Source organism: Aythya fuligula, chromosome 5 (assembly GCF_009819795.1).
Source record: "Aythya fuligula isolate bAytFul2 chromosome 5, bAytFul2.pri, whole genome shotgun sequence".
Classification (NCBI taxonomy): Eukaryota; Metazoa; Chordata; class Aves; order Anseriformes; family Anatidae; genus Aythya; species Aythya fuligula.
Genome location: NC_045563.1, coordinates 26,881,032 through 26,906,771, shown reverse-complemented (window position 1 = coordinate 26,906,771; position 25,740 = coordinate 26,881,032). Strand labels below are relative to the sequence as shown.

General features: G+C 47.2%; 2 protein-coding genes across 4 annotated transcripts in view; one reads left to right on the top strand and one right to left on the bottom strand.

The window, feature by feature from the left end:
* Positions 1 to 13,407: 13,407 nt before the first annotated feature.
* On the bottom strand, positions 13,408 to 20,765 carry GSTZ1 (glutathione S-transferase zeta 1). Of its 3 annotated transcripts, none has more exons than XM_032188371.1 (9): positions 20,677 to 20,765; positions 19,319 to 19,370; positions 18,335 to 18,402; positions 17,683 to 17,763; positions 17,078 to 17,203; positions 16,522 to 16,597; positions 15,582 to 15,634; positions 14,323 to 14,372; positions 13,408 to 13,807 (listed from the first exon to the last, which is right to left on the bottom strand). In XM_032188371.1, exons 4-9 carry the CDS (start codon positions 17,731 to 17,733, stop codon positions 13,681 to 13,683), a joined length of 483 nt encoding a protein of 160 aa, XP_032044262.1. In that variant the 5' UTR covers positions 17,734 to 17,763; positions 18,335 to 18,402; positions 19,319 to 19,370; positions 20,677 to 20,765; the 3' UTR covers positions 13,408 to 13,680. The 3 variants fall into 3 exon arrangements, with proteins under 3 accessions (XP_032044262.1, XP_032044260.1, XP_032044261.1); XM_032188369.1 differs by lacking the exon at positions 20,677 to 20,765 and adding an exon at positions 20,376 to 20,413; XM_032188370.1 differs by lacking the exon at positions 20,677 to 20,765 and adding an exon at positions 19,888 to 20,035.
* POMT2 (protein O-mannosyltransferase 2) overlaps positions 20,504 to 25,740 on the top strand; it is a 28,249-nt gene continuing 23,012 nt past the window's right edge. The window contains exons 1-6 of the mRNA XM_032188367.1: positions 20,504 to 20,730; positions 20,893 to 20,977; positions 21,802 to 21,906; positions 23,048 to 23,156; positions 23,344 to 23,452; positions 25,159 to 25,318. Coding sequence (XP_032044258.1) covers positions 20,504 to 20,730; positions 20,893 to 20,977; positions 21,802 to 21,906; positions 23,048 to 23,156; positions 23,344 to 23,452; positions 25,159 to 25,318 — 795 coding nt within the window. The remainder of the gene's footprint in view (positions 20,731 to 20,892; positions 20,978 to 21,801; positions 21,907 to 23,047; positions 23,157 to 23,343; positions 23,453 to 25,158; positions 25,319 to 25,740) is intronic.

Below are 25,740 nucleotides of genomic sequence, written 5' to 3'. Positions count from 1 at the left end.
AGAGAATGAATCCCTAAATGAGTGTTTTTTTTCTTTTAACTCCACTGCTTATACCCTTTCTCCTCGTCTCTACCCCAACTAAAGCCACTCTATAGAGGATTTATCACAAGGTGCCTTAGGAGCAGGGAGCATGTCTGAAATAAGAGCCATAGATGTCATTAAGCCAAGGGGTTTCTTCTCCCTGTTTCTCTGCCCGTTCCAGTAGAGGGGAAGCACTCCACACAAGTAGAGGTCAAGCAAGAGAGCCCCAGGAGGCCGTTCCTGGAGATTTAAGCTGTCTGTTAGACTGCCTTGTTGCTGTAAGATGATAGTAAAACTGTGTTTGAGTTTTTTGGCACCATAGGATCTTTGCCTTTGGAAATCATATGCTGCTGTCAGATATTGGAGAACACCAGAGGACTACTCATTTTGATATGCTGATGCTAAGCCTGAGGACCAGAAAAACACTAGATAGATAGACATAGATAGCATTCCTTGTGGCCATTCACCATTTTCCCTAAGAAGCATCTGAATTCAGTGCTGAGGGGTGTGTGCTTATGTGTATTGAGACCAGATGAGAGACCAAAGCAACACAGGTTTTTTGATCTCCAAGTGGGAGAGAAATTTCTCCAATTCTCGTATCTGGGAAAAATATCGTATGTGATGATTAATGTCATGTAGATGTAGCAGAACATCTGAATTAGTAGAAGGGAAAACTGTGAACTGATGTTGTTAAATATGTTAGCTAATTGGACTGTGAAAGAAGTCAGGAGTTAAGCAGGAGTCAACGTGCTAAGTCATCTAAATAAGTGCATTTGTAGTATATACAAACTAACTTTAGGGCTTTAGAGTGTACATCAAACTGCAGAGTTCAAACAGATGTTGCTAGGAGGAGAATTTTCTGTGGGAGTATTACACATTTGCCTCCAAAGAGTCTCTGGCATCTTATTCTGAAACACTTGTGCTGTTGCAGCTGAAGACAGATCATCAGCCTGAGTGAACCTGACTCCACGCAACATTTCTGTATTCTGTTCTGAATTTTACATGTTGCTTTCTCAGAAGCATCATCACAATAAATACGTACCCTTTCTCAGTTAGGGACAGGAAGACTTCTGTGATTTGTTGGTTAGGGTTATCTAGTTTAAGCCATTTGGACTGGTGAGTCAAGTCTCTTACATAAGAAGCTGGATGCCAAAGCACTAAGTTCAGAGCTAAAGAGGCTTTGCCAAGTAAAAACCTTGAAGTTTAGGAACTATTCTCAGAAACTAAACAGTTGGTGATGATCTCTGTGCAACCTCCATGATGCCCAAGTGACTAACTGCTCACCTCAGGGTGAAACAATCTGCTCTCAACTTGCTGCTCCAGGCTGCTAGCACAGTCTTTCAATGGAGAGTATCCTGTAGCTGGTTGTGCTTTTTTTTTTTTTTTTTTTCCCCCCCCCAGATGTATATTCTTGTGAATTGTAATGGTTGTCTGTAAGTCCTTATTTATGTGATATATTTATGATGTCCTGTAATCTCAAAACTGAGTTCTCTGCACCAACCTGTTGCTTTTCATCTCTTCCCCAGAGATGAGTTTTAAGTGGAGAACAGGATATTTTAATGAGAGGTGGCACTGACTCTCTCTTGCTGAAGGGCACATGTGAAGATATATTTATAGCGTGCTTGCATTCCTTCTAGGCTTGGTTTGTATTGTTTATATTTAATGTGTTGTGGCTGATTTGTAATAGTATATTGGAACTTATTCCCTTTAAATAAACTTTTCACTATGCAATCATTCCTCTTGTCTCCTGTTGAAAGCAAGTGAACGTCTTCATATGAGAAACCAAACTACAGAATTTCCAACAAAACATGAATGCAATAAAACTTCTATGAGCAAAGAAGCAGTAGGTATTAAAGATATACTTTGGAGTGTACCAAACGTTCTAGTTGCAAATGGATAGGAAAATGCTCTGTTGTCAGCTCGTGGTTATGGCTTTATCCAGGAATTTTTCTGTCTGTTAAAATGACTGTCAGGGATTTTTTATTCTTCATATTCTCTGCAGCACTTGTGATTATACTGAATATTTGAAGGACTCGAGAGGAACAAGCTAGTAGCCAAGCTCATGTAATTTTAACCAGGTAGAATTTGAATGGTCTTCCTCCCAGTGCTTAATACCGGTACTTTTCACCTCAATTTGCAGAGATCCCCTATGGCTAACTAATTAATCTGGTACTAAAGCTTTCAATTTGAAGGTTTAAAAGCATCCTTTCAGTTATCACATACTGATGAAATTATCTAAAGAAAAGTGCCCTTCACAATTTCCTCATAGCTGCTTGACCTTGGGCTTCATCTTGCTACGAAGACTGTATTTATATAGCCTGAAGAAAACATCTTCAGAGAACACCTCCTGGTCAAAATGAGAAATGAGCTTTAGCCATCTTTTCTCACTTGTCTTGTTTTAAAACCCCTTGGGAGAAGTACTGCAGAAGTTCAGATGTCTTTGTTCTCATCCTGTGTTTGCCTGGAACTTTTCTACAAAATAATTGATGGGCAGGCGCAATCATACAGAAAGATGATCAAAGGGATAGATGACTGCCAAGTTACACATTTCGTCTGTTCTATTTATTTATTTATTTTAAAGAGCACATAAAAGAAGCAGTACTGAAGCTATTTGATAACCATTAGCTCACTATGAATCTCTGTCCTGTCATGGCTCAGGCATTAGACCAAGAGGACAATGAAGCAACTTGGTAGGGATGCAGAGCAATGATGTGAAATTTCGCAAGGTTAGTCATTTCCTACCCTTTCCATGTTTGTTTGTTTTTTTTTGTTTGTTTGTTTTTTTGTGGTTGGACTGCAGCAGGAATGGTCTGATCCCATGCAGCTCAGCAAAGGTCTCACTTGGGTGGGCTGGGTTGCCCTGCCTGGAGGCCGCTCTTCTTTCCAGGTGTGTGTGGGCAGCGTTGTTCCTTTGTTCACGAAGTCCTGTCACTGATTTCAGTGTTGTCTCGTTATCAACAGCAGTTTTACACTTAGCAGTGCTATTCACTATTGTGGTGGGTTTGGATACGCAATGGAATACACACTCTGTAGTAAAGGATGTGCTGTTTTTTTATTATTATTATTTACTCCCATCCTGTCTTCTTTTGGTGGTAGACCTAACTGCTGAATACAAGCTCCTCTTTTTGCAAGCTACAAGAAACATTCGCTGATAACATTACTCAGGTATCACAGACAACTACTCCCCCAGACGGGGATGTGTGGCTGTATAATTCGCTACAGAGAAGGACGACGCCTGGTTTAGGATGTGAGAGCACTTTGCTGTCCCTCCTCATTGCCACCAGGGCACAGCCACAGAAGCACGAGCAGGGACAGACGGACACAGCAGTGCCCGGTCCCCCAGTTCTGCCTCGGGGCTTTCTCCCCCCGGCAGGGAGGAGGCGGCGGGGGCTGCTGATGGCCGCCCCACGCCCTCAGCTGCGCCGCCCCTCGGCGTCTTAATGGCAGCGGCCCGCAGCCCCTCACAGCTCTCCCCTTCCCGGCCGGCCGCCATGCTGCCCGCCTGCCGCCGCCCCGCCGCCTGGGGCGGGTTAGGGCCGGGGCCGGGCCCAGGGCTGGGGCCGGGTCCCTCAGCGGGCGGCGGTGCCCGTCAGGGCGGCCTCGCCTTCTACGCGTTGTGGGGGCTGCGGGAGCGGCCGCGGCGGCTGGGCAGGTGCGGCCGGGCCGGGCTCCCCTCGGGCTCGGAGGCTCTGAGCAGCCCCACTCCCTTCTCGGGCCGCCTGTTCGCTTTGTCCCGACCCCAAAGCAAACCCTCTCCTTCTCTCCTTCCCCCACTATAAAGATGTTTCCACACCTTTGCATGTCTTTTTGATCCTGCTGTGTACTTCTCTGTGATTTTTCTCTGTGTTTTCTCTCCCAGCCAGTCCAGCAAGATGGGCTACCAGGCTTGGCTGCCCCTGCCGCTGCCCAAGCAGCTGGTGGTGTTTGGGCTGGGGGACTGGAGCTCGTACTCCCCGGACACGAGCGTCGCCGTGGACGTGCTGGTGGCGCCCGGTGTCGGAGCGCAGCGGGTCGGCACGCTGGGGCCCACCCGCAGGTAGTGGCAGGGCTGGGTGCTGTTGGGTGTCACTGGGGTGCCCTAAAAACACGGGGTGCTGCTGGCACCTTCCCCAGGTCGCTCAGCCTGCCGGTCCTCCCAGCCTGCTGCGAGTCTTCTCTTTGCGGCTCAAAGGGAAAGTGGCTGGAGGGGCTTTGGTAAGGACTGAGGGTGGGTATGGGTCAGGAAGCAGCTGTCCTGTCCCACCAGGGGTGGTGAGAGCTTGACTTCAGTGCCATCAAGATGCTTTTTTTGGATGGAGACAGAATAGTCCTTGAGCAGTGAAAGTGTGATGGGTGTCTTCTGAGCAGTACCAGGGCCTAGGGGTAAGAGACAAGGACAGGAGGTGAGGTGCCATATCATGTTTCTTAGCATTCCCCTTGTCCTCAGAGACAGGTGATGGGGCTACAGGGAGCTCCTTGCAGCAAACACTCCTGTGTTAATGAAAGCAGGTGCAGCAACGTACAGCCTCTGTCTTTGGGAACCACTTGGATAATGGTAGGATTTTTGCAAGCAGAGCTGGTCCTAGACAAGGTGGACCTGAGAAACATGATTTCTGCCTTCCTTGTTTTTCTTTCCCTTGGTTTTGTATAGAGGAGACCACGGACTCCTGGGGTGATTCAGGAGAGGGTAAATGCAGCAGGACTGTGGGACACAACCAAATGCCACAGGTGCATTGTTTATATTAAAGATACCACAGATGGCTGTGAAACAATCTGTTTAAAATAGGAAGTCTTTTTTTAACTGTCTACCGTGAAGACTAGTTGGATAGCAGAGCGAGTACAGAACGTTTCCTCTTTAACTCTTATAGGCAGTATGAGTTCACAGACCAGCTTGTGTCTTGGTAATGGAGTGAAATAAAATCAGAGACAGCTCCTAGTTTGTTCTGTTTCATGAGATTATGTTTGTACATCTAAACATAAGCTAGTCTCTATAGCTTCTTGTGATATTTTCAACTTCCTTTCAGCTGCTTTGAGGGCTGGATCTTTTTTTTTTTGCCTTGGGGTGTTATTTGTGAGTACAGGAGCAAGAATTCTTCACTGGTTGGTGTTGGTTGTGGGCTGAAAACCCATGGTCCCCTGTGCAGGTCTCTGGTGTGGGAAGGTGACTGGAGGACGGATATTTTTATGGCCTCCTTGAAAGAGATGGACAAAGGCAACTGTGTGAAACTTGTCCTGACTGTTGACGGACAGGTAAAAGAAACAAGAACCTCTTCTCTCCCTGTACTGGGTCACAAACCACTTCAGCTTTGCCAGCTTGGAACTAAAAACTTCATTTCCTATCTACTTATTTTTCTTCTCTTTACTTCTTCAAGGCAGAGGCATGTCACACAGATCTGTTAATACATGTCTGTAGTGAACCTCAACTCTCTTGATATTCTAGCACTTTTCCCTAAACTCAGCTTTGCTAAAATGCTCCATGTATTGCAGCAGGCGTGCCACAGGGTATGGGGTCAGTTCCAATTCTCCTCTCTCTTGGATTTGTGGTACATAAACCATTGCTTTACCATGTGCTGAAGTCTTTGGATATAGTATCTTTCATTGTCTGGCTTTGATATTCTTTTTTCCCCAAAAAATATGGGCTATTCCATTGCAAGGAATCTGTCCCTTGCAATATTTATTTTTGCTCACCCTTTGTGGCTGACAGCTAGTAAACTAACTCACTTGTTCTTTTATTTTTACACTGCCCATCACTGGTCCTGTTGCAGCTGCTCCGAGGAATCTCCAGCAGCACACCTGCCCGCCCGTTTCTGGTTCCAGAGATGACCCCATCCCCAGTGCTCCCAGCTGACGATGTGCCCCTCAGTCAGGACCCAGAGGATCCTAGTGCTGTATGTGTACTCTGTATTCTTCCTCTCGTTATTTCACCCCTCCTTAGTATATGTTCTCTAACTTGAAGCTGCTCAAGCAGCAGCACTTGCTGTCATTCTCTTAGTGAAGGCCTGGTTAAGCAGGTTTTGGAGTCCAAGATTCACTTAGGCTACAGAAATTGGTTAATTGCACTCTCAGGTGAAATGACTTTGGATGGGTTGAATTTAACAGCCTTTGATGGGATCAGTCCACTTGGCTACTCCTAGCACAGATGGCCCTCCTGCCTTTCCTCTGTGCGAGCTGTGCCCAGGGCAGCCAGCAGTCCGAAAGCAGGCCTGGCTGGGCACCTGGCAGCAGGAGGCTGTGTGGTTTGGCATATGTTTGGCAGCTCGTGTTGTTGGCATGCTGGCCTGTAAGACTTACCAGGAAAGCAAGCCTGAAAATGTGAAACTAATCTCTGGCCCAGTACCAGACAAATCTGCAGTAGCCTCAGATCTTTCTCTTTGGAGCTGCTTTGACTAGCTAGGACTTTTTTTCCCAGGTCAAGAGTCAGAGCTCAGTGATAGCTGCTAGAGCTCCCAGGCCTGGGAAGAAGGATTTCCGCCCACCACTGAGGACCCTGGCGGTACCCCGTGCCCTGGAGCCACCATCTGGCAAGACAGAACCCAGTGAGGCCTGGAGGAAGAGCCCTGTCTGCCCTAAGAAGCCCAGGAAAGTTTTATTTGAACCCAGAGCATCTGAGAAGGATCTTGATGCAGAAGGTAACTGGCACCTTCCAGGTGTATTTTACAGGTCTTGTCTGCACTATCTCCTAGTACTGCTGGCAATAACTTCCAGTGCGTTTCTCAGTGCACCTCCAAGGCAAGGTGGGCTTGTCTGTGCCTTGTGAATTACTGAGAACTGCTCCTTAGTCCTGGTTAAATTGCCTGATAATTTTTTACCTGTTGGGAAAATGACAAATAGAACGTGGGGTACTCTTAGTGCCAGTACTCTGTACTATAACATAATATCTGTTACCTCTTCGTATGAGTAAAAGCTTTATAAATGATGGCAAGTATTGTTAGCCTTGTTTTACAAAAGAGGAAACTGAGGCACAAGAAAGTAATCTACCACAGTGTCCTGGGACCTATCCATTAGTCTTTTTGTTCCCCTGCTAACAGCATACCACCACTTGGTCTGTAGAAAACATTGGTTATTATTCAAGTTACAATGACTACAAGAAGAAATATATATATTCATATATATAAGTAGTATAATCGTACTGACTTTTCAGTTGTGGGAAGGTAGCTGCCAAGGGGTTTGGAAATGAAATCTTTAGGTTCTGAGTGTGAATTTCAAGTCAGCTACAAGGTGTGACCAAGTTTGTGTGTAACTACTTGACAATAGTTTAGTGCTTCCCATGTGAAATCCCTTAACTGGGACTTGACTTCTTACAAAGACAAACGTAACTTCATCATAAAGTTGCTTCTGCTATAGGCGGTGTGGGAAGAGGGGGGAAATGACCCTTCATCAGAGGGGTAAAATGCAACACTGACAGCATGATGGCAGTCAAAGGAAACGTGCCTTGCTTACCTGCGTTCTGCATTTCTTCTGATGAGACTTTCTTCAGGACTTTGGTCTTTCACCTTCTTTGTTGCTATGAGGTAGCTTTGCTGGGTGATGGAGGAAGGAAGGAAGGCCAAAGGGCTCTTAAACCAGAGAGCTGAGGACTTGTGGGCTATGGCTGCTGGCTGCTTTCCTTATGGGACATCTTTGTGTTTCCTTTGCAGATCTGGCAGTGGAGGAGCTGCAAGGTGAGGATCTGTCTCATGGACCCTGATTTGTCTTTCCAATTTTGGTGATGGCATTCCCTTTAGTGTCACAGGCCTCTCATGCTTGATTTTTTATCTCTCCAGTGATCAGGAATAGCAAACAGGTTGTGCGTATATGTTGTGTCCTCACTACGTTTGTGTAGGTGCTTCAGGCTCTCCAATATGCTTCCGTAGTCCCTTTGAACCTCAGGCACACCTCTGAGTGCATAGTCCTTTGAGACAGCGGGTAAGATGTGGAACAGGCTTTGATGAAAAGGATTTTTTTAGCTTGTTCAGCAAATGGCAGGGGTTGGCATGGGAAAGGAAGAGAAACAGGGCAATAGGAGGAATATCTCTGGAAGCAGATCTAGGCTTCTGGTTGCTATGTCTCAGGCACTGACAGGCTGTTCCTCAGTAGCCCTCCTACGTGCTCTCATGAACAGTAACGCAAGGGCACAGCACAGATGAGATATCCTTCTGGGGACAGGTTCTCAGTGGGATCTAAGTCTGCCTGTGCCTGCCCATCTCTGAAGTGGCAGCCCGTTTGTCCTATATTGAGCTAGACTTCTCTTTACTAGCTCCCTCTGCTACAGATGACTCTCCTAGTAGAGCAGACTTTCCCCAAAGCCAACAGAAAATCTTCCACAGGGAGCTGTGCCTCCTGCCACCCCAACAAGAAGAGACTTGAGGCCTTTGCTTTTTCATTTCCCCCCCCTCTGAGCCCTCAGCTGCCTTGTTCTCCCCAGCGAAGGGAGCTGGAGGCGCCTCTTCAGCCTGCTCCCAGCACGGTGCTCTCCCCTCCCCAGGCAGCCCCAGCCCGCGGTGGCGCCACGCCATGTGCCTCAGCGACCTGGCAATGGCTGTTCTGGTCGGCGGAGAAGGCGTGGATCAGCGGTCCTGCAAGGATGCACTCTGGAAACTGGAAGTTGGTAAGGAGTTTGGGGCTGTCAGAGGCAATGGGATGTTAATGGGTGGATGGGAATCCAGGAAGACTTGGGTGGGAGGGTGTCCTCTGGGGTCTGTGCTAAGGCAGGTGCTGGGTGGATTTGTCTTGCTTGTGAGTCACTCAGCAGGAGCATGCATCCCTTATCACCTTTCAGGTGCTGTTTCTCTTTGCCACACCCACCCTCTATGACTTTTCTACATCTCTGCTTTTATCCCATTCTTCACTGATGTCCCTTGTCCTTGGGCATCCAGTGGTGCTGCAGGAGGCTGAGCTGACAGCTCAGCGCCCTCAGAGGCTGTGGGGCTCTATGTGAGAGCCCTCCAGGAGCTTACATTTGAATTCTGAACACAGCTGGGTGATTTTTGAAGGGCAAAAGCAATAGCGCAGTTTGCAGTGTGTGATGACTGGTGGAGAAGTGTGAGAGACAATTGCAGTACCTTATAGCTTTCTGCACCTCATTGATCCTCTCAGCCACCTTTCTGCTTTCCACCTAGTTAGTATTCCCCTCCACTCCTTACACAGAAATATTGCTGTGTAAGTCTTCTCTAGCCCCGAGTCAAAGGAGAGGAGGAGATAAAAAGGAACACGACCTTGAGTAAAGATTTTATGACATCCTCTTTAAATCTGGAGAAACTGAGTGCATGTTCAAACTCTCATACCATCTGCCTGGCATTGCTTCCACAGACAGTGATTTCTGGTTACCAGTGAGTCTCCAGCAAGAAAATGCTATGCCATCCTGCCTGCATGGTCACACTGCTACGTATGACCCAGACACCAAGCGTATCTATGTCTTTGGGGGCATAAAGGAAGACAAAGACTACAGCAGCATCTACATTTTGGACACAGTCACCTGGAAATGGCTTCCTGTGGCTGTAAGTACTGCAGCTCTTCTAAGATAAAAGCACAGGAAGGGTGTCAGGTCCTGCCTGAATGTGGCATTTGGTGTGCCCGTATCTGTACTCCAGCAGAGTCATTCCGCTGTTGCTGCAGGCTGCCTGAGCTGCTTAGTCTTCTTGGATCTGTCAATCCCAGCTGTGCTGAAAGGCCACAGGCTTGGCAGAAACCAGGGGCTGTGCCTACAGTGAATGAAGCAAGGTGAAAAAATGGTTGCTGCAGAGTGCTGTGTCTGATGAAGGTGGTGTGTGGGAGGGACTGTGTGAGCAGCAGAGGGAAATGGCCTCTCGTTCTCTATGGTGCTATTCACAGCTGCGTTGGATACTGAGGAACTGGTCTTTCCAAATCAGAGAGCTGCCCTGAGCACAGCAGATTTCTGAGCAATTTAGATTCTGTCATGTCCTTGCAGAGGGCCATGTCAGCTAAGGACTGTCTCTTTCCTGGCACAAGATGGCTTTTTACAGAATAATCCTGGGATGAGGTCTTTCTGTTCCCTGTCTTGTTCTGGGGCAGCTGGGGTAGGAGGCCGATTTCCTGCTCTCATCAGAGCGTTCTGGTGATGCAGAGTATGCCTGTGTGGCAGAGATCTTACTGGGGAAACAATCAAGTGAAAATTGAGACTTGCTGAACTCATGGCACATCGTGGGCCCCTTTCCTATAGGCCACGCAGCAAATAATGCACTTCTCCTAACAAACCTGTGTTGGACTTTTCCCAGGCTAAAGGGAGAATGCCAATGCTGACTTACCACAGTGCAACCATCTACCGCAAGGAGCTCTTTGTTTTTGGAGGGACCTCCCATAAAACGGCATCACAGGCAGTTGGACCCTGCAGCAACGTGCTCTACGTCTTCAATCCAGAGCATGAAATTTGGTACCAGCCCATCTCAGAAGGGGAGAAGCCTCTGCCTAGGTTTGGGTGAGAGTGCTCTTCTTCCAGCCCTCCAGAACAGAGCAGGAAGCCTCTTCCCACCTAACCTCCCATCCCAGTGTAGTTTCCTTAAAACATACATGATTGTTCTTCACTGTTTGCTCCCTTAAAATGGCCCTGTGTTTTGAGTAATGTGCTGTCAGGAATCCTGATGGGGTTCTGTGGGTTGCAGTGGCTGAGGGTAGGGGCAGGTGCAGATGGAGGGAGCTATTGCAGCTCATTAGGGGAAGCCAAGGCAGTGTGAACTAAGACTAACACTTCTTGGAACTTGCAGAAGACACTTTGCTCGCTTGTTTCTTCTTTGATCAGGCATTCAGCTACTCTGCTGAAGAACAAGCTGCTGATTTTTGGCGGTCAGAGGACTTCTCTCTACTTCAGTGACATGCACATCCTGGATCTGGGTAAGAAAGTCTGTTCCAGGTAGCCACATCTGGAGGGTCTGTTCTAAGGCAAGGACTGGGAAATGAGGCAAGCAGGATGGGAAGGCAGCATTAACGTTGTAAAAATACTTCTTAATCAGTGGAGATAGAGAATTACAGGCTAAAGAAACCCTTTGTGGGATAAGAAGGGAGGGAATGGGGAAAACCAAGAAACTCCTTTTCTGGGGGACAGGTAACAGAAAAAGTAAGTTGCTGATGTGACAGACTTTTGAAGCTGTTGTCTAGTTGTGAGGCTGAGAAATGCTACTAAGAGTACTTATTGGACATTTTGTCTGCCTTTTCCCTGGCTTTCAGGTTTCATGGAGTACACACCAGTCCCTTTCATTGCAGGACAGCCTTCTGCACGTTGGTAAGATCCTGTTGCAGACCCAGGAGCTCTGTCCTTTCTCTGTGATGCCAGGCTTAAACGGCATCTGTGATCAGACCCAGTTACGTATCTGTACCCCACTAGTCAAAATACAGTGGGTGGTTCCTCTGCGGTGGGACCAGAAATTCCTACTAGCTTGTAAGCTTGTGCTTGGTGCTTGTAAGGTGTTGGGGTGCAGATCACTTAGGATCCCTGGGAGTCTGCCTTTCAGGCTAGGGGAAGTTTTCTTCAGTGTTCTAATGGGACTGTATTGCCTGCTGTTTGGTCTCCATGGTACCTGGAGTATAAGAGATCCCCAGAGAGGAAGAAACTCTTGTAGCAGAAATGTGCTGGTCCTAAAGAGACTCTATCACCCGCTAAAATACTGACTTAAATCAGACCGTCTAGCCTGTCATCTCATTTTGTAGAGCAAAACACAGAAGTTCTGATGGATCCTTCTGTCGTAATGAGGTGCTTTTCAGGCCTGATAGATTCCTTGACTGGTGGAGGGAAACAAACAGCTTTTTCAGGGTTACTCAGCAAGTCAGGGCAAAAGAGGACAAGAAGAAAACTTCCATTCTTTGGTTTAAGCCCCCAGCCTGCAGTTCAAGTCTACCCACCTCTGCCCGTTCCTGATTGAGGCAACCCCAGCAGGTTCTGTGATAGTCACCTTAAGGTTTTGCTCTGGTCCCAGTTTTCATGCAGCTCTGGCTGTGTCGGACTGCAAGGTTCTGATCAGTGGAGGCTGCAATGCCAGGGGAGCCCTGCAGGACGCCTTTGTTTTTCGCCTAGGTAAGTGAATCTCCCTCCCTATTTCCACAGTTGACAGTGACTGCAGGGCTGCAGTGCCATTTCTAAACACCTAGTCCAATCTGTTTGTTTCACCCAATGCATTAGGAATATATTTTTGTTTGCTTGTTTTTCCTGTATTGATAGACCCTTTCTACTTCAGATACTCTTTCATGGAGTACAGTGAGCCACCATGACCTCTGCTCTGTGCCCCGAGCTGGCCACACGCTGCTTCATCTGACTTCCCCACACCTGATGGATGTAGGCAAGGAGAACAAAGATGAGCATAACCTGCACACAGTGTTGGTCTTTGGGGGCTCCAACTGTGCCGGGACCTTTTACAATAGCACAATCAAGATCCAGCTGGACCTAGGATAATCAGAATGAGTCTGGAACTGCAAGGACTCCTCACCAGCATAAAGACAAAGGTGGCAATAAATGAGTCCAAGCAATGTGGCAGTCCAAGTTTCTATATGCAGGTGAATGCTGCCTCGGCACAGGATTATCACTGTTTCGTAAAGTCTTTCTGAATGCTGTGGGTATTGCCCTCTTAGGGCAGCTGATACACAGCATTAGATCGGCAGAAATGCCCTCCTGTATCACTGGCTTGGCACCTGGGCTTGTTTGCTGAAATTTCGGTGGGAGCTGAGCTAAGCCTGCACAGAAACACAATCACAGGTTTCTGGTTTTCCTTCTTGACTTACAGGTTTCTGGGCTTGAATTTCTGGGGTGCTCTGAGCTCTGAAGGTCACTCAGGTGTGTGGTTTCATTTGGGATGGGTGGAATGGGACTTACTGCTGCAGGCTGGAAATTCCTCACAGTCAGAGTACCAGCAAGTTTCTGGCTTGGTGGGAAAGAAAAAAGTTTGGATTCCCTTGGGAAACAGTTTGCAGATGAGGACTAGGAAAATGCCTAGAGCAGTGTCTAAGGATGGGAAAAGGAAAAGAATGCCATCATTTTCACCATCTGGGAGTGAGCTGTAGTCTTGCTGACTACAGCACACCTGCTTTGCTCTAGGCAGACCTTTACTTCTTGCAGATATATGGAAGAGGTACAAATCAGTTGTGCCAGGCAGTAATTCTCTTGCAGGGAGTGACAGAGCTGCTGACTGTTGGCTGTCACACCTAGAGGGACCCATCATGGGTTAGGAATAAACTCTCAGCTGTCAGGTATTAGCCCTTACTGCTCATATCCATGGCATTGAGGATTATGCCATAGCTCTAAGGCAGCTGCAAGGACAAGAGGTGTGCTGCATTAGCAGTGCACTGTGTATGCTGTTCCTTTATGTCCTTTCTAGAGACAGTGGAGAGAAGCCCCTGTGTGGAATCTGGAATTGGTTTAACGCCCCTTAGATGTCTATGGCTACATACCACAGTCCAAAGCTATACAAAGAGGGCTTCTGATAATTCCTTTCTGATGTTTCTGCTTTAATCTGTTTCACGGACATACAGAAGTTAGAAAAATATATTCAGAAGTAGCTGCAAGCTTCCTAGCACAGGCACAGCTTCTGTAATTCCTTGAGGCTACTTCTGCAGCAATAAGGCTTTCCTCTGTCCTTCCCATCAAAGTGACAGTGAGACATGAGTACAGGGCTTCTGGCTGGCACCAAGTCCTACTCGAGCTGTGGCTGTTGTCCCCTTTGCCATTCCAGCTTACTTGATTTAATGGGTAGAAGGGCTTCAAGCTCGCAACTCTGCAGGAGTGTCTGGTTGCCGGGATGGGTGGCTTACTTTGAATGCCTCTAGCTCCAGGAGGGCTTTGTTTATTCTAGTTATTGTGGGATATGGACCCAGATCCACACTGAATCTGCAAAAGGAAGAGGATTTGTGAGGTACAATCAGCCAGCCAGTGCAGCGCTGAGCAGGATAGAGCAGTGTGCTGTGCCTGCCCAGTGTGGGTGAATCTCATAGGCTGGGGTGCATTTGCCTTAAGAAAAAAGATTAATTCCTGTAGGTTTAAAAATAAATGGTTGAGGAAAGTTAGGCTACTTATTTCCTCCAAGTTCAGTAGGTTTTTACATAGTGTTCAGCTTATGGTAAGAGGGCACTATGGCTTGCCAGGAAATCTCGCAGTCACTACTTGCATAGGTTTAGGCTTTTCAACAAATATAGCCAGATTACTCTCCCCCACCCCCTACCCCACATGCAGAGTAAGCATAAGACAAAGAGGGAGAGAGGATGTGGGGTGCAAGCAGCCTTAGCTTTCCTAAGGACATAAATCAGGTTTCCTACAGGGACCCCTGAGAAGACAGCCCAGCTTCTTATTTCCAAGATTAGGTGCCCTTAAAGAGTACCTAAGGCTAACAGTTGAGCATTAATTACCTTTCAGCATTGGCAACTTGAGGCACCAAGCACAGATCAGCCATGGAAACCTGCAAATGGAGCACAGAGAAAAGGGGTCAGTAATTACGCTATCAGCCAGTAGCATCTGATAAGATTTCATAAGTTGTTTTGTTGTGTAGAGCTCATTATTTAAATGAGCTTAAATACCACAAGGTACAAGGACAGGAAACTTACAGAAATCACTAATACAAGAAGTGATCAGCCTTTAGGGATCTTGGTATTTACCAGCTGATCATGATGACCTCAAGCACACACTGCTTCTATAGCAACCACCACTGAGCAAACAAGTCTGCTGGCAAGCTGCAGAGGGAGCAGACTAGGCTGTGTGTGTTGCATAGCTGGGAAAAGATGTGTAAATTTCACTTGTTTGCATTGCAGGAGCATCAAAAAACTCCCAACAAGAATCAAGACCAGCTGAATTATAGGGCTTTTGCACACAAGCTCAGGGATGCATTCTGAAGAGACTCAGGGATACATTTAGCTGCCTATCTGCACAAAAGATGCCCACACCATTCTCCAGGTCATGGAACTCCGGGCACCGTTTTGGGAACATATTTTTCAGCATAAGATCTCATTAACTAGTCTTTGCCCATCAAGAGCTCCACAATGCTCCTGCTGTACAATCCTCTGCATCACAGGATATTGCAGGAGCCTTCCTTTTCTGCCAGCCTTTTATAGGAAACATCTGATTGCCCACTAAACAGGGCAGTTAAATGGAAAAGACCTAAATGACCCTTGCTTGGAAAGGGTCAGAACAGCTTGCATGCAATTTCTTTCTAAAATCTGCCCATGATAAAACTGAAGAGACAGAGCAGGAAAATTATACAACTTGGTTAAAGCTCACACAGGACCAAGTTACAAAATGAATCTGTTTCTTGAGCCAAGCTTTGTCCCTACAACAGGACACTTTGAACTCCAAATCTACTAAGGATGAAAGATATTTAAACTGTTCCCACATCATTTAGTGGCAGCCAGTTCCCAGATCCTAGATAGAGCTGCAAATCTGGCTATGAGTATGTTATAGGCAGGAACAAATAAACATCTTTGTAACTATTTGCAAGTCAGTAATGGCCAAAGTAGGCTCCATGCAGCTGTTTTTCCTGTGGTGTAGGCACAGTAACTTCAGATACGGGATGTGGTTGTGCTGTCTCTCCACAACTAATTCCCTCTTCTAGCTTATGTAATATGCTGGGGCTTCCAGTTCTCCAGTGATACACAACACTTTCTCAGGTATTTACCTCATCGCCCACACAGTAGCGTCCAGCAGTCTGTTGCAGAACCTGTTCCAGTGCTGTCAAGAGAGGGTGCATTGGAGTAAGGCATTGAAAACTCATTTGGAAGGAACCCCAGAGACCTTTTAGACTGGGAATTGTGAACAAGAGCATTTCAGCTCTGAGCTGAGGATGAAAAAGGAGCAATCTGGGGCAGAATCTAGGAAGTAGAAAGAACAGAAATCCTACAACAGCACAGTTATGGGAGTCTTTAGTGTCCTTCAGCATTTTAGTACCCAGGGTGATTTCAGCTGTTTTGGGCAATGCAGCTGAAATACTAAGAGCACAATGTGGAGATATGCGAGAGTGGGAAGGAGAAGAATTACAAAGATTCGGTCAGTTTGTATCTATCTAGAAGTGAAGATAGGCCTGTCATTCTAGCGTATGGGCAAAAGGGTTCTGAGGAAACAAAAAGCTCTGTGTTTCTCATTGGGAAGTACAGAAATACTTGCTGAATTCTACTTGCTGAATTCTGTGGGAGTTTGCCATCAGATGTCTTTTGTATACAGAAAAAAAATCATGCCAATATTGGTTGATAGAACTTCAAAGCGAAAGCCACTAGTTTGGGAGCAGCTGGGTGAGAAGCAGAAGTGCTGTCAGCCCTTGTGCTTCAGGGTGAATCAACTGCTGCAGTGTAGAGAACAGCCCGAGGCTTTCCCTCTTCTCTGTGTAGCAGTGGAAGTACACTATGGACAGTATTTTCCCTCCAAGACCCTGGAGAGCTAGCAGTCCTCGACATGGGATTCTGGGTAAGAAGAGCATTTTGTCTCCCAGCAGGGTAGAACCCAGCACAAGAGCCTAAGGCAATCTGTTGTTCTGGTTGAGGACAAAGTAGGGCCCCTGTGTGCTATACCACAGAGTTTTGAAGGGTACTCAAAGTGTGGATCATTTTGCAGACAGGATGTACCTTGGAAGCCAGACGCAATGCACTTCTGAGCCCATTCTGTTTTTCTCTCCCCCATTTGTTTCAGGACGCTCAAGTTCTGTGAAGGTAAGCGATCTCCAGGTTAGATTGACTGCAGTTGGCAGGGAGGAGGGATGAGGAGGTGCCAAATCTGAGTGCTCTGCCTGACCTCACCCTCAGTGAACGATGCACCCTGCTCACTCTCTCTCCTGGGTCTGTTTTGTAATAGCAGCTGTCAGGGTATCCTTTTTGCCTGTGCCCTTAGGGTCACTCCTTCTTCCTACAACATTGTAGACCCTGCAGTGAAACCGTATGAATCACAGATACGGGTTCAGTTGTTCCTGGAAAGAACCCTGGGGTGCTGTGGGATTTTCTTTGTATGAAATCCTGTTGCCATTCACAGATTAGGCAGAGGCTAAGTACAGATTTCATTTGCTAACACACAGACTTCAGGTCTGCCACTCTACTGGCCAGCAGCAGAGACTGAGCTTTGAACACACACAGACTCCTGGAAATCCATCCTGTTTTACTCATTTGTATGGATATGAAAAAGCAATACCTGGAGTGGCTGAATGCCAGAGGCAATGTGATCCGAGATCATTCTGACTTGGGCTCTCTTCTTTGGATCTTGGGGCAGGAGTCTGGGGTTAGGACGCGTGTCTTCTAAATAATGAATTATAGCTAGCTGTAATGAACAAAGAGATAAGGGGAGGTTACTGGGGAGCAGAGGAAACGTATGCATCCTGAACACCTAGGAAAGGAGAATTTCTGGCTGGTCCAGCAGAATAAGACAGCTTTTGAATGGAGTTTGTTACTAATCCAAGCAACTGCATATCCCCTTGGATGTTTGGTTGGGATCTTCTGATTTGTCCCTGCTGTAATTTCACGCAAACCCTGGCACAGCCTTCTAAACCAGACTACACACTGTTCAGTACAAGGTGGGATTTTGAACCAAAGCCAAATTGAGTTTAAATAGGAGTTTCCTAGTAGGGACTACATGCTTTTTCTACCCCCAAGTGGGATTCTTTTAGTTATCACAAATGCCGTAAGTTTTGTAATGCACAAAGGAAAGCTCTGGGGGAAGACACAAAGAAAAGCCTTCCCCTCCAGCCTGGGCAGCAGGCTAGGGGTGAATGACTAGCAAGAAAGTGGCTGTTAACTCACCGACTGAGAAAGGGTGATGCCATCAATTTTCAAGGCTGGGACTTGCTGCATTGGATTCACTGCTTTAAATTCAGCAGAAAGCTGTGGAAATGAACCTGAGATTACTGCAACCAGAAATTATTCTTCTTTTCTTCCCCTTGAACCCAGTTAGCAATTTTTTTTTCTTGTTTTAACCTGACTTTTCCCTCTACCTCAGTACTAATATTCATGGTACATTACACTATACTGTTAGCCTACAGCAAGTTCTTGCTGGGGCTCAGGGATCACTGCATCCATGGCCAGACTGCCTTACGTCTTTATAAACCATCAATACAAGCTCAGGATGGGTGGTACCACAGCAGTGTTACTATTACCATTCTAGCTCTCCAACTCCATCTCAGCCTATACTGGCACATCAAGCTTCCTCATCAAGATCCTCAGCCTTATGAAATTCAGTCACCGATGTTTAAGGCAGAGGAGAAAACCTGTGGTCTCCTACAGTCATCTTCTTCTGCCTTGCATGCCAGGGAACACTGTTTGAAAGCACCTATTACAGAGAAGCAGTGTGGAATGCAGTGACTTTCCCTGTGAACGTTCTAGTGCTGATCCCAATTCTCCTGATGATCCCCAAGTTCAGCACCCCTGGAGGGACCAACAGTAGCTGTATCCTTACCTGCTGCCCCCCATCCTTCAGGAGGTTCACTGGCACCTGGTCATAGGCAATCCCTTTCAGAGCCAGTGCTAGGGAGAACAGAGAACACAGCTTCAGACAGGCACGCTGAGGCAAGTTTCATTTCCTCAGGGAAATGTTACCATCTCCATTTGGGAAAAAAAGAGGGCTTTTAAAGTCGAAAAGACCCTATCCCTCAAAGAAAGACAGCCTGAATCCAATGAGAAGATAGTGATCTATGAGAAACCAAGTGCAAATGAAGGAACAAAGCACTAAAGATCAGTCTTGGCAAAACACTGCATTATGCAAAACAACTTTGTCACTCTTTGCAACATAGCCCTTCCTGATGGGGGGCTTAGGCAGGGCAGGGGATCCTATTTTCGCCTGCCAAATCATTTTCCAAGCTGTCTCAGTCTAAGCAGGGTCCATTCTCAGCCCTGCTTAGCTCTCAGGATCAAGGCAGATCACAGTCTGAGGCAGTACAGATGTACAACAGAGTGTAGGGTCCCACTAAATAATGCTGTAGAAACAGCCATCTGCATCATGTTAGCTTTACAAAAAGAGTAATTCTAACTAACTGCACAGACAAATCTCCAAAAAATACCAAGGGAAGGAAAAAACCTTCCAAAGCCCGTGAAATAGGGCTTGTCCACAAGCAAGGAACTGCTGCTGCTTCTGCCCTCTAGTTTGGAATCTGGGTAGAAGTTTTCAGAAACCATGTACTCCCCTCCCGCTTTCCACTGCCTCTTGAATGTCAGATGGCTACAGGAGATATTCTCAGATTCTGTGCTAAGTGGAAATCCTCCTGTCTGCTCCTACCCCTTCCCCCAGCTCGAGGTATGCTATGGTGTTCCCTCCCACTCTAGAGAAGGTGGAGAAAATGCAATGTCACTGTCCCAGGTTCATGTTTGCTGATCTCTCTCTTAATAAGTGACTGATTAATTCAGTTTGTGAAGGGGAGGATGCTGCTGTAAAACTGGAACTTACCAATTCTCACCCTCCATGAACAGGAGCTTCGGAAATAGCCATAAAGTATCGGCTGAGGAGAGAAAGATAAAGTAGTGATATGGTGGGAATAAAAGAATATTTTAAGGGGGCCAGTGCATTTCAGGAAGTTTAGGATAAAGCAGAGCAAGTTTTGCCAGAGGAGGGTGCCTTTCTGGAAGTGACTGTTCCTGTTCTGGGTGTACAGGTTGTGCCACTGCTTTTCATGCTGGCTCTCTAATTAGTTTCATCTGTTTCTAAACACACACAACCAATCTTAAAATTATCCCCTACAACGTTTCCCTCTTTGCTCCTACCAGATGCTGCTGACTGCTGTGCTGTCACGGATTCTCGAAGCAAATTCCCCACTGATTTTGCCAAGCACCTGCACTGGGCACTTGAGTGGCATCAAATCGCTCTTCCAGCCACGGAGGGCAGGGCCAGACCTCCTTCTAAGTGAGAGGAGCTCCTGCTGCTCAGGGTGAATGCTAAGATTGCAGGCAGCTCACCTGCACCCGGACTGCAGCACCGAGGCGGCTCTCCCAGGTGCTTTCACCCACCCAAGCGCTCACCTTTTCCGATGCCATGGTCACTGCGTGCAGTGTGCTCCAGGAAATACAAATCGCCCCTCGCCTCTCCCTGTTACCTCAGCTGGGGGGGGGAAGGCTTTATGCTAAAGCCAATGAGAAGAGGACCATGCCCCCACATCTGTGCCCAGGACACGCAAACACAGCCAGGCAGGTTGAAAACTTTGAACTGTAGCCAGCTGCACGGGCTGTGGGTGTCAGAGCTCACTGACGTGCTGAGAGGTCGGGAAGACATCTGGGGACCTGGCTGCTGCCTCGAGGCGTTTGCTCTGAATAAATAGGACAGCCACAGCGACTGGCAGGCTCTCAGCAGCTGCCAGTGCAATAATAACACACCCCTGGGAATCAAACTGAGGAAACTGAAGCCACGTGCGGAATTTCTGCAGAAAAGAAGAGAAAGAGACGAGAAACCCCAGCCGCCCCCCGTCTCCCACCGCGCTGGATCCGCTCCCCGCGGCCTCAGCCCCCGATACCTTGGCTGCGGCCGAGCTCATGGCGGCGGCCCCCAGGACTACAATTCCCGGCGTGCCCCGCGCCCCTCCCCCGCCTCCATTTGCCGTGCGGCCGCCGCGTCCCGCCGGGCCCCCGCCGAGCCCCCGCCATGCCGCCGCCGGGGGGCGGCCGCGCCGGGCCGGGCCCGCTGCGCTCCCGGGGCTCCCGCCGGCAGCCGGGGCCCCCCCCGCCCCCGCGGGCCGCCTCCCCCCGTCCCGCCTCGCTCGCGGCTCGGCCGCCGGCCGGCCCGGCGGGGTCGCGGTCGGCGCTGGCTCTCGTCACCCTGCTCAGCTTCGCCTCCCGCTTCCACCGCCTGCCGGAGCCGCCGCACGTCTGGTACGGGCACGGCGCGGGCTGCGGGCGCCCCGTCAGGTTGACGGGTTGTGCCGCGTGGGCTGCGTGGCACTGACCCCCTGTAAGATTAAAAAGTACGGGGAATAAAGGACCTCCCTGGGTGTTTTTGTCTTCAGGGTTGTGTGTTGTGTCTGTCTTTTCCAGTTGGGATGAAACCCACTTCGGGAAGATGGGGAGCTACTACATCAACCGGACCTTCTTCTTCGATGTCCACCCTCCGCTGGGGAAGGTAAACGGCCCCGCTGCGTTCAGGAGGCGGGGGGAGCCCACAGCACCCTTCCCTTCCCCTCCCCTTCCCCTCCCCTCCCCTCCCCTCCCCTCCCCTCCCCCCTGGCCAAATGGCAGCGGCCCCCAAGCTGCTGGTGTCATGGTATTAGCGTTTTGCATTCAGAGTTTCAGCTTGCAGCTTTTCTTCTCTGGGAAAATGCTTCGAGGATGGGAAAGCAAAACTGTGTTGCCTGTTGGGTGTTGGAAAGGCTCAGGCAGATGGAAGTTAAAAGATGAATGTGAGACCTGTGTGGTCTGGAGGGGTGTCTAATCAGGGCGTACAGATCAGAGGAGCCAGTTTCTGACAGCCTGTGTGCAAATCAGGTGCCTACCACAAAGGGCCTTGAGAGCCCTGAGCTGCTGTTCAGGAACAGAAGAACTTGTTCTAGCAGCAAAGGAAGTTTTGTGCAGTGTTGATGATGGTTCCTTCTACCTCAGGTTGTCTTTCTTTCAGTCTGAACCCCCTTAAACTGGGGAGCTAGGGGATAATCTGTGGAGACAGAATTCTCTCTGATAAATCCCACGTGGTTACTTCTCCTGAGCCTGCAGTTGTACTTAGAGTCAGCCAAAGTCCTTATGAGCCCTTCTGATGTTGCTTTTAGACAAGGGCAACATGGATGCTATGGATTCTGTACAGAAACTGTTGTTTGGAGATGTGTCTGAATTCAGTTGTTATCACATGAATCAGACTTGGCTTGTATGCAAATCTTAACAACTGCTGGTTTGGATTCTCCCTCCAGTGTGATTCCCTGAACGTTTTTTTCACTTTTTTATTTGTTTCTGCAGATGCTGATTGGACTTGCTGGCTACCTTAGTGGATATGATGGCACATTTCCATTCCAAAAGCCAGGAGACAGATACGAACAGCACAACTACATGGGAATGAGAGGGGTAAGGCGTTACAGGCTAGTATCAAGCTTTTTAGCTCTCCTGTGCTTTTCAGTAAGAGTATTACGTCTTCAGAGCAGCTTTAGTGGATTAGGTCAGAGGTCTCTTTAGCCTTGTGCCTTGTCTCTAAGCTCCTTAGAAAAGTGTTGGTGGCTGTATTGTGAATAAGTCCTGGCGTCTAGCTGTGACAGGCCGGGTGAAAAAGAGAGGTGATTCTCGAGGGAATCTCTTGCTACTAATTAGAGGGACTAGACTCCTGAGTAGGAGGGATATATTGCCTGTCCTACAAGGGGATTGTTGCTGAGCTTGGGCTTCTCCTCACCCTGTCGTGCCTGGCTATTCTGCTGGAGTCCCTGCTGGCTAAGATACCAGGGATTTCAGGAAAGCCAGGATCATTTGCTGCCACCTCCAGTGACGCTGAGCTGAATGAGCTGATGGCAGGAATTACTGTTCAGTGGTATTCTACCTGAAACTATGGCTCTGCTGTTACCCAGGACGACCTAGAGCCATAAACCTGGCAGCAGATAACACAGGTCAAAAGACGAAAGTTGCCAGTTGCTGGTGCCTAGAAAGAAGGATGAAAACAGGAAGGTCTGTTTTCTTGGTTTACTTTCCAAGCCTCCAGCAATTTGTAGCTCTGTTGCCCTGAGTCTGAAGTGGGAGAAGTGCTAAAGAGGGAGAATTTCATTGTGATGCTGCTTTCTTTTGTGTTGATCTGTTCTTCGTCCTCCAACTACTCTCGCTCTCATTTGAGAAGAGGAGGTGATACTGGTCTGCTAAAGATGTAAGATACAATATATTCTGTTCTTAGATTTCATATGCTAATATCTTGTTAAAATGAGTTGAGCCTGATGGATGTGTAATGTGTCTACTTGACATATGTTTTTATCGATACCTGGTGTAGTCTAGAAAGAGAATGACTAACTGTTGTTGCTGACACCTCTAGAGACAGAGCAGAGTAAGCAGCTGTTCTCTGCATGGTATCTTTGAGCATTCAGCTTTTTCTGATGACCTGAGTCAGTTCAGTAACTGCAGCACCCCCTGTAATTGGTGGGTATATAGCATGAAGGAAGGGAAAGGGGTTGTGTGTGTTTGTGTTCACCTTGGCGAGAGGTATAACTTCTCCCATAATCTTTTCCCGCAGTTCTGTGCGTTCCTTGGCTCCTGCCTGGTTCCCTTCGCCTACCTCACGGTGCTGGAACTGTCCAAGTCGCTGCCAGCAGCCTTACTCACAGCTTGCATCCTTATTTTTGGTAGGTGTTGCTGCTACAGCAAAATCGAACAGGCTAATTATTCAGAGGGCTTCATTTCTGGATCATCATGACTTACCTTGCAGGATACTGTGCTTAATGAGAGAGGCTTCCAAAGGCCAAGTTACTCTGTTTTATATGACGATTTTTAATTGGCAGTCCCATTTCTGACATCTGTGTCTCTCTGCAGATACGGGCTGTATTACTTTGTCCCAGTATATTCTGCTGGACCCCATTCTGATGTTCTTCCTGATGGGAGCTGTTCTGAGTATGGTGAAATGTAACGCCTGTGCAGATAGGTAAGATAAAGTGATTTTTTTGTTTGTTTTGTTTTTAAGCTATTGGTACTCAACTTTTACATGAATAAAGTCCTAGAATGTGTCTGACACTTGATAGTCTGGGTGAATGGCTGAGATCAGATTGTTTCAGGAAACTTGGAGGTGAAAATGGCTTGTGGTAGGGGAGATAAAACTGTGAAACAAGGGAGGAAAGTATCATGGCTACAGTAGGCAAGGACGGAAACTTAAATAGATCGTTTTTGCAGGGAAAGGAAACTTCAGCAGAAATAGTTCATGGAACTGCAAATCTTGAAAATGAATGCTAAAGCTTTTAAAAATCCTTGGCAGGAAAGAATGTGGTATAGGGCGTTGTAGGTTAGAAACATAGGAATGAAAGATGTTTATAGCCTGTTTAAAGCTTTGCTCCTTAATGGCAAAAATATTAATATGCCATTTTGACACAGTCGCTTTGTCTCCAGAACACAGAAACACAGCTTAACAGTGACTGTAATCCTGTGAGCATTTAGAAAATCCTGCTAGTCAAGGCAAAGACTGACATTTGTTGTGTTTAAGGAAATTGGTACCAAAAATTTAAGGGAAATAGAGCCAGGATGTTTCTGAATAAAGCAGTTAAATTGCTCGAGATGTTTGCTGTAGACTTGCTGAGAGGGGAGTGATGATTTATAGGAGTCTGGATATGTCAGAAAGCTTCTTTGTGCCTGTGTTGTAGAGAGAACTTACTGCATAATACATCCAGAATTCGAAGGCATAAAAGCTTAGAATATAGTGTTAGATATGAGCATTTTTTGTTTCATGCAATATTTAAGTACTGCTCATATAAGTCTTAGCATGATTGCAGCACACGTGGCTGAAACACAGCCTGCAGCACCAAGTAAGGCCATCTAGGGCTGTCCCCATCTACAACACATCCCCTAGGGAGTGCAGGCACTGAGGTGTAGGGCAGGGTTTGATCAGCTCGCGATGTAGCTCTGTGTGCCTTGACCCGAACTTGTCTCTCATGTCTTGGAAAACAGGATTAGCTCCAACTAGTTCATCTTATGTCAATTAAAAGCCAGCTCTATTGTGTTGTTTAGCAGGGCACAGGGATTTTTAGTCAAAATGCAACTATCAAGGCATCAGGAGTGAGCAGTGAAAAGCTTTTAAATTTCCTGTCATCTTCTCTCATCTTTTCTCTATGGTTCAGTTTTAGTTTAGTTTGTAATTTTATTGCTTTTTGCTGCAGCTTTTGTTTGTTTTTTTTTTTTGTTTTTTTTTTTTTTTTTGGATAGATGTTCTCCACTGTGGCCTTTCTGCTTTACCGAAAGTGGTAGCTCTATTTGTTCTGTCTTCCACTGTGTCCTTAGCGTTCTGAGTGATGTAAGCTTGCATCTTTATGCAGCAAAAGTCCTAATCTTCAGACTTTACACATGTGGGATTTTCTTTAAACTAGTATTTCAGCTTATACCTGTGTCTGTGTTCCCTCTCTGAAAGGGGAGATAGAGGGCTGCCTAGGCTTAAGTGATGGGCTTGTGTGAAAGGTGTAACAAGTATATCTTTCCATTGTTCTAAAATTAAAGAAAAACATTTCTTCCTATTCCTCATGGGCTCCTGGGAAGAAGATGGAATGTAACTTTGCAGGGTGGTGATCTGGTGTGTGTTTTCCTGATCACAGCTTTCCATTCCTGTAGCCATCATTTACTCTCTGACCTGCTCTGTCTGTCCCGCAGGCCGTTTTCTGCCTCCTGGTGGTTCTGGCTGAGCCTGACTGGGGTGAACCTTGCTGGAGCAATGGGGGTAAAGTTTGTTGGCCTCTTTGTAGTCCTCTTGGTTGGTCTGAACACAATCTATGATCTGTGGGACTTGCTGGGGAACCTCAGCCTGTCACTGGTGAGTGTCAAAAACTTCTCTTTATGCTAAGGGTTTCTTTTGTTTTACTTTCTTTTGCCTTTGTAAGTCTCCTAGTTTTTGACAACCATGGAAGCAAACAGCGATGCTCTGTCTGCAGCAAACAGGCACCTGAGGTAGATGATGAAGATTAAAGGTGAAAGTTACAATGGAAAAATTATTGCTGTACGTTTTTAGGAAACATACTACAACAGGATATGTATCTCATAGGAGCACAAAAAAAGGTTGTGGCTTTTTCCTGAGAGAAACTATTGCCTTTCCAGTTGGATGGATTTTATTTCAGTTTAGGCTGAAAATGCTCATTGGCAATGGCTGTACAACGGCCCAAAGCAAGATTTCCAGTGCTGTTATGTGACCTTCTGAGGAGTATGTGCTACCTGGCAGACAGGCATGTCGTGCAGTGC